This window comes from Caloenas nicobarica, chromosome 1, assembly GCF_036013445.1.
Source record: "Caloenas nicobarica isolate bCalNic1 chromosome 1, bCalNic1.hap1, whole genome shotgun sequence".
NCBI lineage: Eukaryota > Metazoa > Chordata > Aves > Columbiformes > Columbidae > Caloenas > Caloenas nicobarica.
This window is the reverse complement of record NC_088245.1, coordinates 53,546,394-53,565,481: the sequence shown is the minus strand read 5'-3', so window position 1 is coordinate 53,565,481 and position 19,088 is coordinate 53,546,394. Positions and strand designations below refer to the sequence as shown.

At 35.9% G+C, this 19,088-nt stretch overlaps 1 protein-coding gene across 5 annotated transcripts in view; it reads right to left on the bottom strand.

Moving 5' to 3' along the window:
• PPFIA2 (PTPRF interacting protein alpha 2) overlaps positions 1-19,088 on the bottom strand; it is a 315,886-nt gene that overhangs the window by 51,326 nt on the left and 245,472 nt on the right. For 3 of the 5 annotated variants that reach the window (XM_065626972.1, XM_065626974.1, XM_065626975.1), the window contains 6 exons: positions 15,523-15,744; positions 13,139-13,285; positions 11,082-11,216; positions 2,298-2,381; positions 1,805-1,936; positions 761-823 (listed from right to left, as the gene is read on the bottom strand). In XM_065626972.1, the coding sequence (XP_065483044.1) occupies positions 761-823; positions 1,805-1,936; positions 2,298-2,381; positions 11,082-11,216; positions 13,139-13,285; positions 15,523-15,744 (783 nt within the window). Of the gene's footprint in view, positions 1-755; positions 824-1,804; positions 1,937-2,297; positions 2,382-2,810; positions 2,898-11,081; positions 11,217-13,138; positions 13,286-15,522; positions 15,745-19,088 lie in introns of all 5 variants that reach the window. The other 2 variants (XM_065626971.1, XM_065626973.1) reach the window with 2 other exon arrangements.

Below are 19,088 nucleotides of genomic sequence, written 5' to 3'. Positions count from 1 at the left end.
TGCCTTTTGACAAGGTTATCTGAATGTACATGAAAATAACAACTTATTTGAACAGATACGTTTTGTTATTTTTCTGAAAGTTCTTAATTTTAGATGTGATATGATGTATTAGCACTGGATGGAGCTATGTTTTTTAAATTCTATACAATCACTTTTAAATGGATCTGTCACATTACAAAACACTTCTGTGAATCGGAAGGTACATACATTTGCCTGTCCTACTGCACTCAAGGCAAGCATAAATTCAAAACAAAATCCTAACATTTGGGATTGGAATAAATATTCATAACTAATTTGACTGATTCACTAAACAGTATTAGGGGTTAATTTGCAATGAACTAAGAAAGGCCACTTCCAGCTATATTTAGCATAATGCCACTGCACCTGTTAAGAAGAATTGCATCAAATCAAGCAATTATGTTCTTCACTATGAAAGTGTAACCAGTTGTGCATACATCTCTGTTAAACAAGAGTTTTTCAGAATTAAAACTGATAGAACAAAAATTCCAGAGCCAGTTGAAATCAATATGAATTTTAGTACTGACTTCCTGGGGCTAGGATCTCAACCATGAACTTGGCTCAGAACAATTCTTAGAGACCCTCAAAGGCTAGTTAAGACATCTGGGTGATTAAAGGAATTATCATTGATGCCAGGAAGATTTCACATGCTAGTTGGATAATTAATATACCATACACATATTTCCACATAAAAATATATAAATTTTGTTGGAAACAGATATAATTACAGTATTTACAGTACCTTGTCATGTAAAGACTCTTCCAGATTTTTCCTGAAACTTTCAGATTCTTGAATCAAAACATTCTAGAAATTAAAAGAAAAAAACCCATAGATAAACCAGGAAGAAATTAGGGATATGTTAAGTTACAGGTATCACCATATACATGTAACCTCCACATACAAGTTAGCAACGTTAAGTAATGAATGAACTTTCATATTCACTGGACTTTAAAATTAAAATATTTTAATGCTTCAGTTTAAGTATACATTAGATTTTAAACACTGGAAATAATCCAAATATGTAGGACCATGTTTTTTCAAGAACAGCAGAAACTTTGCATTTTCCTTGAACTGAGCAATGGTTATACTCCTACACAACTATTTCTCCCCGTTTTTTTCTTTTGGCAGGCATATTGCTTCGTATGATATTTAGTTTCAAGGATATAAGAGAAGTACATCCTCTGAAGGTCCCGAAATGTCCTTCTGAAAGACAATGAAAGATTCCCCTCAGCTCAAACCAAAGGTGAATAATTAGAACAAGTAGGGATTAAGGAGGGCGAACGCAAAGGTCATGGGATTTGAATTTTGCAGGCCCATTGTGTCTCACATCATGCAAAACCTCTAAATAGCATTCCCTCTCCAAGGGTAGATTCTCCTTCTCCTGTGGTGACAACATTTTAGTCTTCCCAGAGGAAGCGAGGCAAAATCATCTGACTAAAATATGGGAATGAGAGCACATTCACAATGTGGCCACTCCTCAGTTCTCGTCCACTTTCTCTCACTGCCTTACGCTGTGTTGTTCACTGGTCCTTGACAAGCTCTTCATCCGACACCTCACTGATTAAATGGGGTCATAATATTCCGTATATCCAGCTCGCAGTAGTTCTGGAAAGATTCTTAAGTGCACCCTTGAATTAAGAGTTGAATCTATAAATTAGACTGTATTTGTGGTAATATTTGCTAATAAAAAATCAGCATGATGCCTCCATCCCAATAAAAGCAGAACAGGTTTTGCACAGGAGAACCTTTATTAAGCTGAACTTTATACCAGCCTTTGCACTGTACCTTTTCCTCAAGTGCTGCCATTCTCTCTTTCAAGTGTAGCTGCAGACGCTCATTGGATTCTGTCAAAAGTCTGTCTACGGTATCCGATAATCTTTTGTTGTGCTCCTCATTCATTTTTTCTCTTTGCCTTGCCTTTAATGCAGAACAGAAGAGACAGATTGGTAGGGTCCCAAATTAACCAGTACAGACTTGTATCATTATAAAATTAAAGAAAAAATATGGTAACTGTAGCCATTTAAAGAAATTCCACAGGAAACACAATTACAGTTATTAATGCACACTCATTTTTATATCAGTGGAATACTTCAAAAGCTGCAACTAGATGTAAACTAGTATACTGAGACAGTTAAGTAAAGTGGGAAAACGCTGCCATCACTGCTATAAACAAAACATTTACTGGTAGATATATTTGTGTGCTGGAGTGCATAATGTAGCACTATATTGACAAATTAAAAGAAGAAAAGTGCACGGAAATTGTCTAAAATACACATACTCTTTGAAGTTCCTGATTCTTCTCTTCGAGTTGAGCTTCTAAGTGTCTCATACGTTCCTCAATGTTTCCATGTCTTTCTTCTGCCTGTAAAAAAATAGAAAGACTCTTTCTGTAACTGAAGTGGCTTTGGAAGTCTTTGTCTCAGTAAAGTTTAACCAAAACATAAAGCAAGCTACTACTAACTGCAAACTTAGTTTTCCGAAAAGAAACTTTATTTAAACAGGCAGCTGAACAGCATTGCTTGAAATGTGTCAGCTACAAAGGCCTGTTACATCCAAGCATCAGCAAAACATTGGAGTTATTTATGAGCAATGAAATCAGCCAAATGTAACATGCAGACTGTGCATGGTTTGAACACAAACCTGCCATCGTAAAATCGTAAGCTCCTGAAGCACTGAACTGCACGATGGTTGATTATCAATAACAAAAAGTAAAAAAAAAAAAAAAAGTTAAAATGAAAACAAATCAGATGGATTCTACTTAGCAATAGAAAGTAAAGTCCAGTAGGACTACCTTCCTACGTATGGAGATCATTTCTTGTAGCTTAGCTTCCATAACATATTGATAATCATCAGATGAGGTAGAAGAGGTTGGATCAGACTAACAAGTCAAGGAAAAGGAGAGGGACAAAATTGAAAAATCAGAACTAAAGACACTGACACTGAACAGAACACAGCACAGAATGCTTAAAAGAAAAGTGTGACTGAAAATTTAATACTTTAGCTGACAGATTTTTATATGGAATAAACTACACTGATACTTGGTGAATATGATGCAGTTGATGTGGAGAAACTGAAAATAATGGAAAGCTAAAAAAAGCTATCAACCTACACATGAAGTTCAAGGTTAGTGATGGCTGGCTGATGACATATTACTACAGAGTGGATTCAAAGCAATACTGTCTAATCTATCTATATATATAATATTTTTATTATGGCCAACTAAACACCAGAACAGGACTCCGTGAGGCCAATGTCAGAAAGTCCTTTATAATTCTTCTATCATTTTCTAAGAATGAAAACAATGCATAAATACTAAATTAATGGATTGGTCAGTTACAGAACTGTGCAATGTTATGGTACATTCCCTAATTTCTAGAAAACAGAAAGAATATCAAAAAAGACAAGGCTCAAATTTTAGTATTCCATTTTAGAATAGACTACATAAACCCTTTCATCCAAATAAACAATATGGTTTTCATCCCTTTGAAAGGATCCACCCTGGTGGATCTCTTTGGAAGATCAAGGTCACCAGATAAAAGAAGAACCTATAAATAAAAATTCATTAATAGGAATGAAAAGTCATTACTGAGTATAGACATGGTAATCCATCCAAAGATTCATTACTACTTCTGACAGAAGTTGATCTTAATTAGGTTGTCTGTTGCAAAACATGAATATTCTTGTTATTGTCATATCAAACACGTCTATGTTATAATTCAAAATGAAAAAAAAAAAACCAAACCCTAAGGAAAGGGAAATGCTATAATGGATTTGTTGCTATGGAAACAGGAATGGGCACAAGGCGTATAGACAATGCTACTGATGACTGAGTTGTGTGCTCCTGCTTGTCAAATGCTATTTCACTCTGTCAGATTTAGCGTCTCTCAAAAAGAGACCTTGAACTCCATCTTTAGATGAGCAAACTTTGATATGCACAAGAAAGACCGATTTTACAACTGTGGTTTTTTTTACTGAGACTGTTTTTCATGCTGTTGTCTAACACTTTATCAGAATAATTAGGGATACCAAAGTGATTCCAGCTGTATATCATAACTTAAAATTACTGATAACTTAAACTCAGTAGTATTATCAGGACCAAAAAATTCAGACAGAAAACAAACCTGTGGTCTGGAGATTTATAAATATAAATTGCAGCTTTTGATAGGAGACATTCATATGAGAAAATCCTGCTTTGTATACATACAAGAATAATGCTTAACTTTTAGGATCACTACTATTCTTTTCAGAGTAAGTATAATCACGAAACTCAGATTCTTGCAAAATTTAAGAGGAAGTCAGTATACTTTGTAACTAAGCTCATTTAGTAAGTGCACTTACTGTTTCTGACCATGAAGCAGGCTTATTGTGATGTATTTGAATTTATTTATTATCTGAAACCTTTTCCTATTCATTATGACTTGGACCAGTGACAACCCCTTTATGAATTTATCTTATATTTTAGTTTTACTTATTAGTTTCTTCCAGTACACAAGTGCTAATGCGCGGCTTCCTCTCCCAATTGGATAAATAGGAAGACAGGATTAAAAAAGTTCAGTCTCCACAACTGTAGAAAACCAGACCACTCTAACTCTTCCAGAAAGTGATCGAGCCTTATCCTTCCCCTTTTCCCCTTTCTGAGTCCTGGCTGTGGTATTAGTTCAAGAAATTCTACCTCTTTTGAAACCATTTTCATTGAGGGAGATATAGAACCCATTGGGAGTTTCATCCTACAAAATTAAACTACTTGGAAGCTTCATTAGCTGACTGCAAATTTTAAAAGGAAATTACTTAATCTTCACTGCTTCTATACACTTAATTGCAGGTTAATGCAAAATATGAAGATAACCAAACTAATAATTCTGAGTTCAAAGGGGATCTCATTTAAGTCTTTTGATATGTGGTGCTGTCTGTCATAACCTGTTCTTGAGAAATTGCTCTAGCTAGTTATATCATTCACATTTATTTATCAAACTGAAAAATAGATTTTCAGTCCAAACCATGCCATACATCATTCCTTAGCAGGAAACAGTCTTTTCAATGCATAAAATAATGGTTGTATTAGGCCTAGCTATTCTTTGGAAGAAGAGGAATAAAATTATTGTCAGAATTAAGAGTTATCTGAATTCTTATACAGAAAACATTCTTGAAAGAACATGATGTTATTTTAAGGTTCTTAGAGCTATCTAGTTCTGCTGTTTCATAACTGTCTACTGCTTTAATAAATCAGTAAAGTATACGTTTAAGATATATATAAACATAGAGGTTTTTTGCATGATAGTTTTCAGTTATTTCATTAAGAATATTAAAATGTTGATAGATACATTCTCGCTAACAAACCTTCTTAAATGTGGCTCAGAGTACTTCTACTTTGTTTTCCAGCATAAAAGAAAAGAGTTGATCTCCAAACTCGTCTCCCTTTACATCTCTTTGGTAGGATGAAGAGACATTAAAATTAATTAAATTTCACTATGCCTTAGAATCAAAATAAATGTCATTATCCTAAACACTTAAAATGTATTTGATTATTCTACGTTTCCTTTACGTGCATTTCATTTGTTCATTCCTAAAGTGTTATTCTGTATTACTTTAAAAGAACCAAATTATTTCATAAACGGAGACATTAAACAATTAGGCTCGACTGGTTGCCTGGCAGAGGACAAGCACAGGTGTGCAGCCTTAGTACCTGCCCTGGGCTCTAATGCAATTTAGTGATTTTAACCACCAGTTCTTAGGTGCCAAATGCATGAGCAGCCCCTGCATGAATCAAAAGGGCATCCTCTGTAAGGGCTGGGGAGACAGAAACCCACATACATACTCCCTACTTTGAGGCCCTTCCAGACAAAAATAACCTAGCAATTCAGCTATTCCCTAATGGATTTGCAAATACCTCCTGCACAGGCTTTCCCAGGCCACACTGTTAGGATTGACACACCACTGGCGGCTACACTTTTTTTGTTGTTCACACGTGTTATTCAACTCCAGACAGTCCCACTGGAACAGGCTCTTTAGGAGACTTGGGAGCCTACCATAAAAATACTGAATGTCTCAGTCTCTGCCTTGTGTCATGAGGCAGAGGCCGAGACACCAGCTTTAGTCACCTTGCTGTAGCAGAATTTCAGATAAATGTGAGACAGAAGGAGCAACTGTGGGCTGTGAGATTCATAAAGAGAAATTGGATTTCTTCTGATTTGCCTTGCTAAGAGTTAACTGAGTTCAAAACTTGCTGAAGTGGAACTTGCATGACTACTTCTTGGCAGACCTTACCCTACATTCTTCTTCTTAATATATGACTTGCATGCCTGTTCAACAGTACTCTGTACAGGAGGATTAGTAAGACACATGGTGTGGTATTCAGCAACTAGCATTTAAAGCATTTAACCAGCACATTCAGTTATAAATAGATTTGTGAAGTTGTGCATTAGACTGGATTAAAAATATATGGACAAAAACTAACAATGTCTGACCCCTATGAGATACCAGCATGAGTCTTAATGCTCACTTTGCACTCTATATGCTATGAAATAGCAAAGAAATAGCCAATATAAGCCAGCAATAGACAGGAAAATTTTACTTTGAGGGAGTACCAAAGCAGCTTCTATTATTGCTCTCTAACCCTGTCGAAACCCTGCTGCTGCTCCTGCTGCAAATGCGCCCACAAAAAAAAAAGTTGCTTTCACATCATCTGTTACTGTTGGCACTGCACATTTTCTAGGTCTTTGCATCTTAGTTGAAAAAATAATCCAATTTCAGATGCAGAAAGCACCTGTACAGTACAGGTGCTATCATTTTTCTTCCTCACGCTGAGCTGCAGGAACAAATCTAACATTTTCTAACGGGACAAGCCAATTTCCACAGTTTTGAGACCTTGACTTTTGCACACCTGCTGTCTCCAGATTTTCTACTGGCTTCTTATTGCACACATTCCTTTGGCTATCCTTTGAATGAGTTAGTTATTCAGGAAGAAGGAATGCATTATTGAATTGAGCTATGCAATCCAAGGTGAAAATAGGTGACCATGGTGACTGAGTCACAACAGTTTACAAAGTTATCAACTTGTACACAAGCTCACTTCTAATGTGTTATAAATGTGACAAAATATGTAGGCTTAAGTCACCTCCTTTTCTGAATCCCAAACTTTCAGTCACTAGGCACCCACTAGATATGTCCCTCCTTCATTCCCCCACTACATTCTACACCTTGTAGGTTTAGTAACTCCTTCCATTTAGCTCTGTCAAACTTGACTGTTTCATTTCTTCCTTATATCAGAAGAAAATCTTCTGTAGAAAGGAAAGCACAAGAAGAGAGGTGGTTTGAGAACACAGTAATGTATTGTAAATGTGGAGGTTTCTTGGGCTTCCCTCCCCATAGAAGATTTTCTCTCTTTTTTTTTCCCCCTCAGAAGATTTATCAACTTCCTTTTTCAGCTAACACATCATCCTCCCACCCTCCGTTGTTCTCAGATACGTTTCTGTCTTAACCCCATCCAATTCTTGCAGGAGAACCTTTTTTCTCCTCTTTGTTTCCTTTCCACTGCAGACCTCTTTTCACTTCCTTGCAACTTCTTCCCTACTTAATGCAAATCAGATCCCCACATTGTCACAAAACCAGCATTGTGTCCCACTTGCCTCCAACTTTCAAGTCATTTTTTATTACCCTTAAAATAAGCTGAATGTGTTATTATGCTAAATGTGGTCTATCATGATTATGGTTTCCTTTTCTCCATGTCAGTGATTCTCTAATGGAGCCGGAAAGCACTGCCGGTATTTCTGGTGACCTGCATACAGGAATGATGGAGTAAAATGCTGACGGCTGTCTTGTGATCAGAGAAGTGACATGTCACCTCTGCTGCACAAGCACCCAAGGAGAGAATGACTACTAGTGGGAGTGAGTGAATGGAAGTAGGTGGATGCTGGTTGTCTCCACTAGACCCCTCCTTGAATACATGGAAGGAGAAACCGTGTTTGACAGACTAACCATCTGAAGATTCTAGATTCTCCAATGTCTTTCCCTTCTGAGGAAAATAAACATCTTGTAGGATAAAGAAAGGTTTAGTTAACATTGAAGGGAAGTTCTTTCTACAACCGCCTCTTCTTCAGGGAAGGCAAACAGACCAATACTGAGAGAGTGAATACAAGGTGGCTCAATGAGTCATGGTAGTCTAAATCTTGGGATACATGCCGAGAGCTGTGCTACTTGTCATGACCAGACAGATACGAGTGCGACGGCTAGGCAGGACAGCACAGTACATGGGATCATGCTGTTCCAGGTTAGTCTGCCACAGGCTGACTAACCCTCCAGTTGCTCACCCAATGGGCAGAACACAGTGAAAACAAAGCCAAAGAAAAGCTCAAATGATTCAGGTAAATTTATGGGTACTTATCTTAGTTCACTGTATAGTCCAAACTTTTGGAAGTTCACTCCTTATGGACTAGTTTGGTCATGGAAAAGTAGCAAAAAGACATTCACTAGCCCGTACAGATATAAAAAGAAAACCAACTCCTTTTAAAAACTGACAACATAGAGGGATCTCATTCAACATCCTTCTTTTGCAGAATCCCAACCCAGACTTCTTATGAAGAAGAGTATAATAAATTGAATGCAGAATTGTAACATGCGTATTTTAAATTTGAGGCAGGAGGAGGAAATCACATCCACGTCATGTTAGTTCTGTTTTATCTCCACATGTAAATACTTGGCCTTATATTTTCCCCACAGTGAAGCAGTCATTGTTTCCAGTTACCCCATACTAGTTCCCTCTAAAAAACACATACAATATTAGGCTTAACTCACCTCTTTCATATGATTGTAACCCCATTAATCTCAGAGAAGCCACTTTCATTGAGGTAGTACAAAAGAAAGGAGAATCAGTTTTGACTTTTTTGCAGCACAGAAAGACTAGCTGATTCAGGGGTCTCATCTTTTACTTATTATACGTGGACATGCAGTGACCATAGCTCAGGCAGGCAGACTTCAGGTAGACTGCAGTCAGCTAATTTGAGCCCTACCGACAAGGTATATGCAGGCGCAAACCTCAACAAAGGAAAAATTAAGCATTATTCAGCCCCTTAGATAGGTCTTGCAGCTTTCATTGAATAGCTAGTGTGGTAATAGTATACCAGCTAGCTAATTTAAAACTACTTAGAGTAAGCTGCAGTGACTACAGTACCATCCTTGACTCCAAGCTACATTTATGTGACCCATGAAAAGTACTGGACTTTGAACATCGGAGCTGTCAAATCAGCACTTAATATCTACAGTTTGCAAAGACATTATGTACAAGACATATAAAATATAGGCTTCTTCATGTCATGTATTCCAAGACACTATTTTAAATAAAATTACTTCAGTTTTTCATGTAATCACAAAGAAATTAACAGAACTGGCATTACAATCTAACATACTTCTTAGAGTTTTCTGCTTGGCAAAAACTTTATCAAAGTACATTAAAGTGAAATGGGATGGAGCGTCAGCTCTGTTCACTGTTCTCTAACCACATCCCATGAAATAATGTAAGATGACAGCGATGTATACTGCAGCTTTATGGTCACAATAACAGTATCTTATAGAATTGTCTGAGTGCTCTGCATGGTTGAAATGGGATTTCTTCTTACACTATTTGCCATTAACATATGTTCAAGGAAAAATGCAGTTGCAAGAAAAGACATGCTTGAGACTGCAAAATACTTACTGGTGTCTAATTGCTGGAGAAATTACTCAGGAAAAAATTTCTTAAAATAGAAAATGATATTTTTAAGCTACTGAGGGAATTACAATATGTAATTATTTGTTGAATCAGAAACAACTGGGAAAAAAAAATAAATTGAAATGCCAAGATATTGCCTTTATGCACACCTGAGTTTTTATCAAACTGAAATGATATATATTTGGTATTTCATGTAGCTCCCTTTTTGCTGATTCTTTCTCCCCCCTCGTCCCCTACTATTTTCAGTCTCTCAAATTCCCACCCATTCGTATAAACCTATGGACAGCACAAAATCTTGATTACTGAATAATGATATTGCCTTACTAAAATAATAAACCAACCTCAACCATTCAAACATCAAATCTCCCCAAAGCTTCTCCTCCTTTCTACTTCTTAACTAAATTACTTAAAAATTGGACTGCAGTAGTGAGCTGCTCAGCACCTAAAGCTTCACTATAAATAGAAAAATAAGAGAATTGAAAACGATCCATCAAATATCAAAATGGCTAGGTCCATAAATAGCTAGAAACATTCCTTGGTAACAGAGAAAGGAAAGCTTAGATACATCAGAGTGATATGTAATACAACCTCTTAAATGCATTTTTCTGTATTTGTCTGATTTTAAGAGATGAAAAATAAACATATTATCACATCTTTATGAAACTGATAATACCCGAGCTGTAGTGTTAACTACATGCACACCTGAAAATGTTAGAGGCCAAACACGAAAACGACACTACTGAAAATTTATTTTTATCTTCTTATTTTTACTGCAAGAAAGCTGTCAAATAATAAATTTATAAGAAAAAACAGTTTGAAGTCCTCTCAGGGTTTCACATTTGTCTTTTCAGATATATGATGCAAAGAATCATCCAAAACAAACCATTTAAGTATGTCTTCACCTTTGTTGTACAAATGATCCCAGCTGCCACTAAAATTTGATTTTATAGCACTTACTGGAACGCAAATAATTGTTGTTTCATATACATTGTCAATGCAAATGTCCAGAAGAACTAAGTAAGTGTAGGATTGGGACTTCTCCCTACCCCTCTCCCCTTAAATTAGAAACTCTTACATAGTAAAATGAATCCTCCTAGCATAAGTAAGGCTCATGTATATTGGAAATACATGACTCCTTTGTAAATATAGTCTAGGCTAACTTACAGATAACTATTATTCCTGTTACCAAAATGCTAAGAATTACAAATACAGCATTGAGACCACTCCTAGTTAAACTCGTGGCACATACTCATCAGGAAATGTTTTCTCCTTTGTTTTGTCCTTGAGGAGAGGAATTGGGATGCAAATCAACATTAAACAACGGGGCTTCTGGAGCGAAGCTATTTCTCAGGACAGTACCTTAGTCAGAGCTGCAATTCTCTGAGCCAGCTCAGCCTCCACTTCGGGTAAGGTTTCAGCCTTCCTCATCGTCTGCTGCAGCTTCTGCTCCGCCAGCTCTAGGCGCTCTTGCAGCTGTCTGTTTTTGTCTTCCAACTGAAGGCCAAAGATAGATAAACAGGTATTAAAAAAAAAAAAAAAAAAAAAAAAAATCAGAATTAAGATTTTTCTTCAGTTTTTTGAGTATCAGAGAAGTAAGCAAAACTCACTACATACGCATAGATACTCCACAGCATGGGAGAGCTCGTTGGAAAAGTATTAACTCAAGCATGGAACAGGGTAGGCTGCCAGTCTTAATAAAGATAAATGAACTGAGGCCCAAGGAACATGAGAAAGTGAAGAAAAGGAGTTGTAAAATGGCACTAATGAACAAAAAGCTTTTCTGATACATGTGCTGTTCATCTGAACAAAAGAAAAGTATTGGTGCCAATAAAATGAGAATTTTCTACGTGGAAATATTGAGTCTATCTCACAGAAAAGTTTATGTATGAGCTAAAATGGGAAAGAAGTACAATTTCAAAAGGACAGAACTCCCAGCAAAGTTTCTGAACAAATTGCCAAACACAATTTTCCGAACAAATGCCAGTCATATATTAGGAAATGTTAAAACTTACATTTAATTCATGATCATAACCTGGTTGCTATTTGCTTAAGGTTGCAGTGGTATTTTTCATTGTGAACCTACAATTAAGTCTCATTTTACACAAGTGAAATTGTTTAATCTGTGATAAACATTAAACAGGAGGACTTTTGATAACTGCAGTGTTTTCTGTCCTACTGAGATGTACCACATGATTAAGAATTTTTTAATGACTTGATAAGCGTTTCCTGCATTCCTGTTCATTCCAGGTAATAAAAGACATCAAAAAGAAGTATGCTTTTAGATTCCTTTTTAATCTTTTAAAGGCATGAAAAACTAGGCTTTCCACCTCACAGTTCTGCAAAACAACTTTAAGTCTGCCTGTATATATTCTAAGCCTAGTTCTATTGATCACTGCTTTGAGTAGGCAGACCTCTGCAGCACAGCATGACTTACACTGGCAGCAATAAAAGTTCAGATGCAGGTACATTACTTGTCCATTGTTGGGTGTTTTTTCTTCCTAACAATTGAAGATACCTCTCAAAATACTGCAAGGAAGCTGGCAAAAGCCAGAGAGTTTGAGTTCTGATGCTTTCATTTCCCTGAAGACGTATGCAGGTACATATATATGCACATACAGAGGGATGTGTGTGTGTAAATATTTTTGCATACAATCATAGAAGCAGAGATTTTCAGGTCATACAGGCTTGTTTCTCATATAGCATTTTATATTGTGCGAAGACATGATAGGTGAAAAAAAGTAAAGGTCTGATACTGAGGCTGAGGAGCAATTTAATCTTTTACAGTTTGAATTATATTCATTTCACATTAGCTTTCTGTTCACATTGTATTCTTCAAATCACAAAACATTCTTTTCGGTTCACTTTACACTTCAGCTTCTGCAATCACCATGGAAACAAAGTAGCCTGAGATAAAACTGCACAATCATGTTATACACCTTTCTAAAGGATATTCAAGGGTCATTCAGCTTTGTAAAATTTTATTTACATACTACTAATTTGTGAAATCACTAGGGAATTTATTTTGCTGACACTATTTTTTGATATTTTGTTTAAAAATAAAATTCAGAAAATCATTACATAGGAAGCAAACATAAACCTTTACTTAGGCAATATAATGGTGCGCATATATGCAAGACACTGTTAGAAAACACAGCTATTTTACAATGTTGAAGGTACATGTCGATTTGGAATTCAGAGTTGTGGTGGCTGATATGAAGCTTAGAGTTGCTGAAAAAGTTGTGTGGTGGTTTGTTGTTGTGGTTTTTTTTTTCTTTTTTTTTTTTTAGATAAACTGATATTTTGATTAAAAATGAACAGATTAACCTAATGGAAACCTCCTACTGTAGATCTTCTCCCTTTTTTGCATTTATCTTCGTTGTTATGAAGAAAGCAACTGACTAACGCAGATACTGCACCTGACGTAGGATGGCTTCCTTGTTTGCAAGCTCATTTTCCAGCTTATCGTTCATGTCATGTATGGAGGTGGACTCTCTCTGAGCACTGAGGTAGCGCTTCTCCAGTGTAGTTATTCTTTCTTCCATATCTTCCTTTTGTGCCATTGCCTAACATGACAAAAAACACACCATCAAGAACCATGCAATTAAAATGCCACAATTTTATACCTGTTTAATTTTCATGCTAAGGCGAGACAGAGGTGTAAAGTATGCTCAGCAGTAATTTTTCTGTTTTAAGGAGAATTTGTTTCCTTTGGGATTTCTTATAACTGTATTTAAAGTGGTAGCTGTTGAGTAGAGCAAACAGAAACAAACCTCACCTTTTGTATATTTTTCTAGTTTCTATATTTTTCAGTGAAAAAACACATAGCAAATGCTGCTCACATTCACTTGTTTTCTACTTAAACAACAGCATGCTTGATCAGAAAATAGAAAAAACTCATATAGTTACACAATAGTACAAATACAGCGCAGTGATTTGGGGAAAAAATGTAAATCTGCATTTCCACTCTTATTCTTGGGTCCCGCTAATATTTTGTGCTGAAGTACATGTTGAAGACAGCAGGCAACATATCCTGAAATTTCCAGAAAACAATTGACCACAATGTTGGATACGTAACATAACCATAACACCAGGGTACGTTATCCATATATGTCATGGATAAGGATTTATTTAAAATCTTGAGCTGTTTTTATTCGTGTATTACGAGCTGGCCTCACTGAAACCAATAGCTGTAATTTAGATTGAGTATACATTACTCTATGACATTATTTATTTCTCTTCAATTAATTTTAGTAAAAGCAGAAAATTTTATTAGTTTTGAACATGTGTCTGGCTTGCATGTTGCCACGAAATCTTTCACAATGAAAATATTCACTGATGAGCATGTCTTGCTGCTTGTCTTATATTAAACTATGAAAGCAGTGTTGAAGAAAGATTATTATTCAAGAAAGATACAATGAACATATCAATGGATCCAAATAGCTAGTCCCAAAATGGACCATATCCAAGCGGTCCTTTTGCATATTGCTGAGAAAAAAAAAAGTAATTACATACGTAATTCATTAAAAACTTACAGAAAAATATCCTATAATTTATCCAAGTTACACAATACTAAACTACCCTTCTTGTTGCAGGTATTTAATTTTCTGCATTAGAAAGACTATCTTTTGTGGTAGTATGAAATAATGAAGACAGGCACTTCCACTTTACAAACACCTTTTGCAGCAGATTTGGCACTGAAGTTTGCTAATTATTGTACATGCAAATGTATTAGCGGCCACTTTCCTCAGGAAGCGAAGGGCTGAAAGCAAGTATGTCTGTAGATGGTGTAATGTGGCATTTAAGGGAGAAATAGCAAGTGGCAACCAAGTGTCCGTGAAACAGGAATATTTGTAAAAAGGTAAATAAGAATGGAGATGTTAGAGACCCCTAGTGATATAACGTAGGAGCGGTAGAAAAGAATAAACAAATCACAGGGAACTATTTTCATAACCTGATAAAATGATACAATACTTAAAAAGAGGTAGAGTGCAAAGATGTGACAACACTTTGAGGCTATGTCAGGCACCAGAAGTTCTGAAGAAAAATTTCTTCCAGAAAACTAGAAATAACAGGTTAAATATATACATGCAAATGCATATATACATATACACACACACACACATACATACATAAACCCACATGAAACACCTGTATTGTAGAAAGTGGTGTAACAGAAAGATAACTACTCTAATTTCAAAATACTGAAGTAGATTCTGGAAGCCAACAATCCACATACATTGAGGGAGCTCCACATAAGAGAAGATACTCTGGAATGTACTAAGGAGCATCACAAATTTAAGAGGAGGAAAGAAAATTGAATTGTGTTTCCATTTATTGAGAGAAGGGAACAGTATATTATAACAGGGGAAATGAAGTTACCACACATGAGTAAATATTATAATTGATTATATAAATAACACCATTTTATAAAAAAGCTCAGATGTTTTAAAAATGTACTTTAGACTGTCTACATGACCAGCATCTCTATTCAATTGAGTTCATCTTGAAAACCTGAAATAGCTGAAAACTTGCCAGAATTCACTCTAGTAATGCTAAACCACAACAGAGTTGTCCTTGCTCCCATTAGAGTTTCATATATGCAAACCCACTTTTACAAACACGGTTTTATAAAGAGATTTCTAGTACTGTTGCTTAATGTACATTTTGTGTTTCCTACATACAAGGGCTTTTATCAGTGCTTGACTTTGGCTTCCCATATTCATTGGCCTCCATCAGTTAGTACCGGGTATCACAGGAACAGCAGTCAAGAAAAAGGAGGTGGGTGTGATGAACTCCTTACCTCCCTGATGTCTCTCTGATATTTACTGTTCATTTCTTCTGTTTTAACGAGCTCTTTTCTGGTGGTCTCTGCCTCCTGCTCTACCTCTCCCACCCGGGAAGACAGGGCAGCCAAACGCTCCTTCATTTGTGTCATTTCATAGTTTTGCTTTTCCAGTAGTTCCTGAAGTTCAACAACTTGACTGGCTTCATCATTTGAGTCTATGGAGCCATTTGATAGGCGCTGTTAACAGAGAAGTGACAATATTTATTAATTATCTTTTAATGTGGAATCTATCTAAAGAATTTCTAAACCAAAGATTATTTTAAACGTTACAAAATCAACTAGGTGAAGAATACACAATAATTTTCACTGTAGATAAGGCAGACAGATGTAGTTATGAAAAAAATGCAAAATATTAGTATTCATTCATTTCAAGGAATTCCAGAGCATAACATCACATAGAGAAGTAAACATTTGCATTAAGAGCAGAAGACTATACAAAAATAGCTTTAGTTTGACATAATGGCTATTCAAGTACAAACTACAACAAAACAACAACAACAACAACAACAAAATCACCAAATTGCAGCTATACATCTTAGCTAAACTTACACAGCATTTAAACTTGATCAAAGCCTATTTCACTTCCAAAACAGGTCACGCTGCAGACAGGAAGCAACACTAATAAATCACAAATTCACTCTACTAGAAAGTGCTTAGAGTCTGGACAACACACTGGTTGAGTCTACATTAGAAACAAGGTCTGCTGAAGTTATTTGTGTGCTTGCTGAAAGCCCTGGTATAAATACAGTTACAAAGAAAAAGAATCAAGAGTCTAGAACTCACAAAGCATTTGGAATATTATCCCAGGAATATGATTTATATTTCAAATAAATGATTTTGGGAAAGAAGTGCATTCACTAGGAGGACTTGCTGGCATTGCCTCATTATAACAGTCACACTAACCTTTTCCAGCAAAGGCTAAGCCATGGTTTCACCCAAATTTAATTATCTCATGACAAAAACATATGCAAAAAGAACAAGCAAGCCCAAAATGATTTGGTTTCGAACTGCAACACGAAAAAATAAAACCAAAGTAGTTCAACCTGTCAGTAACTTTCTTGATTAGGTGCAATTTTATCAGTTAAATTTATATTATGCAGTGTGGGGACAAAGCATTTCACTGTAACTGCCATTTTATATAGGTTATGGATCTCAGAGAGCATCATACAGGAATATTGGCTCTAAAGGGTGCTGCGTGTCCTTCAGATGGTACGGTGTATAGCAATGTGTATATGAAATACTCCTAGCAAGATCTGAGAGGAAACCAAGCTTGCTTTCATTAATACTTCCATATTACTATTGTCAAAATATATTTATACAGAAATCTTCTAGAAAATTCAAAGAGCATTACTTTGTTTAATGGCTTTAACCACATTCTTTCCCTAATCATCCATAAAATGAACCCAGAACAAGATCACCTGCCCCTCTGTGGATCATTGAATAAAATTATTTTACTCCAAAAATTCATTACATCAAGTAATTCCATTCCAAAATTGCTTTCTTTATACTAGTTAATTATATTATCTTGACATTTTATGTTAGCCCCTGAACCATCATTGATCTACCTTGAGGATACCACGGTAAAATGACAATAGCAATTGGGATTTAAAAATACTATTAAAAGTAAAAACCTCAGCTTAAAAGTTGGTATTTTTAGAACTTTGAAGTGCACTTTAAAAGTTTACCTAGGGATTTTAACTAACATTTTGTCACTTTTATGGCTTGGTATCCTTTTATGATTTATCCATTATATGGGTACACCGCATGGAGTAATCACTCCAGAAGACCACAGGCAGAAATTTATTAAGTATCAATTCAAGAAGCAACTGACATAACATTCTTCAGGTTCTCAGGGGAGTTTTTAACCAACAGTTTTAAGGTCATACTTTCCCCTCTCTCCCAAACAAAAAAATGCTTGAACAAGAATATGAAAATATTCTATGCTGGTAGAAGCAAAAGCATCCTGTAGATGGAGTGGATTCAAACACGTTTTCTGAATTAGTGAAAGGAGGAGGAACCTCCCATGTCCCATAGGAAATCCTTATGGAATAAGCTGAGGGACAGAACTGCAGCATCTTCTCTATTACTGGTTTTGTGAGGAATGTCCATGTCCCTCATTCTTCTTTTTTTTTTTTTTGTAATCTGGTCGAATTTTTTGTGCTGAAATATTTCCGATACTCAAAGAGTATTAATCACAATCCATTTGTAAATAAACAGTTAGTTGAATGCTTACAATAATCAACAGAGATCTCTTCAAAACTCTGATTTTATTTTACCCGAAGCACGCTGGCAAATATTCTCAAAAGAGCATGCACAAAAGAAGTTTCAAAGTAGACATTAATATCCCTAGACTAGCCAAAATCCCCAATATTTGCAGAAAATTGGGGCAAACCAGTACAGAGTGGGGGAAAAGAAAGTACTAAAAGTAAGCTGAAACAACTGGCAAGTCTTTAAAGGAGGGCAGCAACATTAAAGAAAACTTTCTGACACTTGAAATATTCTAGCAAAGAAAGAAAAACCTACGTGGTCTGCAGATCTGGCTTACAAGTTAGTCATCCAGATAAAGTCTTCCATAAATTTCATTATTTCATTAAATGTGCTCATGGAAAAGCTACATTTGGACCCACTCTTTAATTCCAATATTTTTACATCAAAGTATCTACTAGCAATGGCTATTTCTCCTTGGAGGGAGGACAAAAAAAAAAAAAAAAGGCAAATAGCTCATATGTCCCAATGCTTCACTCTTTTTTACTAACTAGTTTATACAACAAATATATTCCATCTGTTTCTATCACATTTACTTATTTAGACCACAATGCTGCAGAAATGGTATCAACATATATTATTGACTTAATCTTTTTCGCTTTCTACAGACACAACAGGTACCAGAGCTGCAATTGTGCACATCTGCTACCCACGCCAAAAAGCTCCCTGCCCTCTCCCCCTGCTCCTTTCCATGGATTTCTCAGCCACATGAGAAATCTGGTTGGTCTCAGTTTGAAAGACCTAATACAACCTCAGACATCTTTGCTTGGGCTGGTTCAGAGCAAACAAAGGTAAATGGGTGACTACATCTGCACCCAGCAATGTAACACTTGCTTTCCTCATTACTGGGAAGAATGAGAGAAATAGCAAGAGGAAGCAAACAGCAAGAGGAAGGCCTGCTGTGGGTTTTTTTTGTGTTTTTTTTTTTTTTTTTTTTTTTTTAATGTGTGTTATATTACCACACAGAAGATAAATAGCTGAGGAATCACAGCCCATACTAAGTGTTTCAGAGATACTTTTACTTTATAAAGAAAGCTTTAGGGAGAGAACCAGAAAGGAGATGAAAGAATCATCAAGTAAGTGTCATGACAGTGATGGTATTAACTACAACAGAGAAGGGACACTGCAGAGGAATCAAAGTTCAAAAATATCCTGTAGGACTGAGTGCCATAAAGGGTAATACGGATTAAACAAGAAATGTCGGGGTGGGGGGGAAAAAAAAAAAAATCTTTGAATTGTTTATAGTTTGTGGAAAT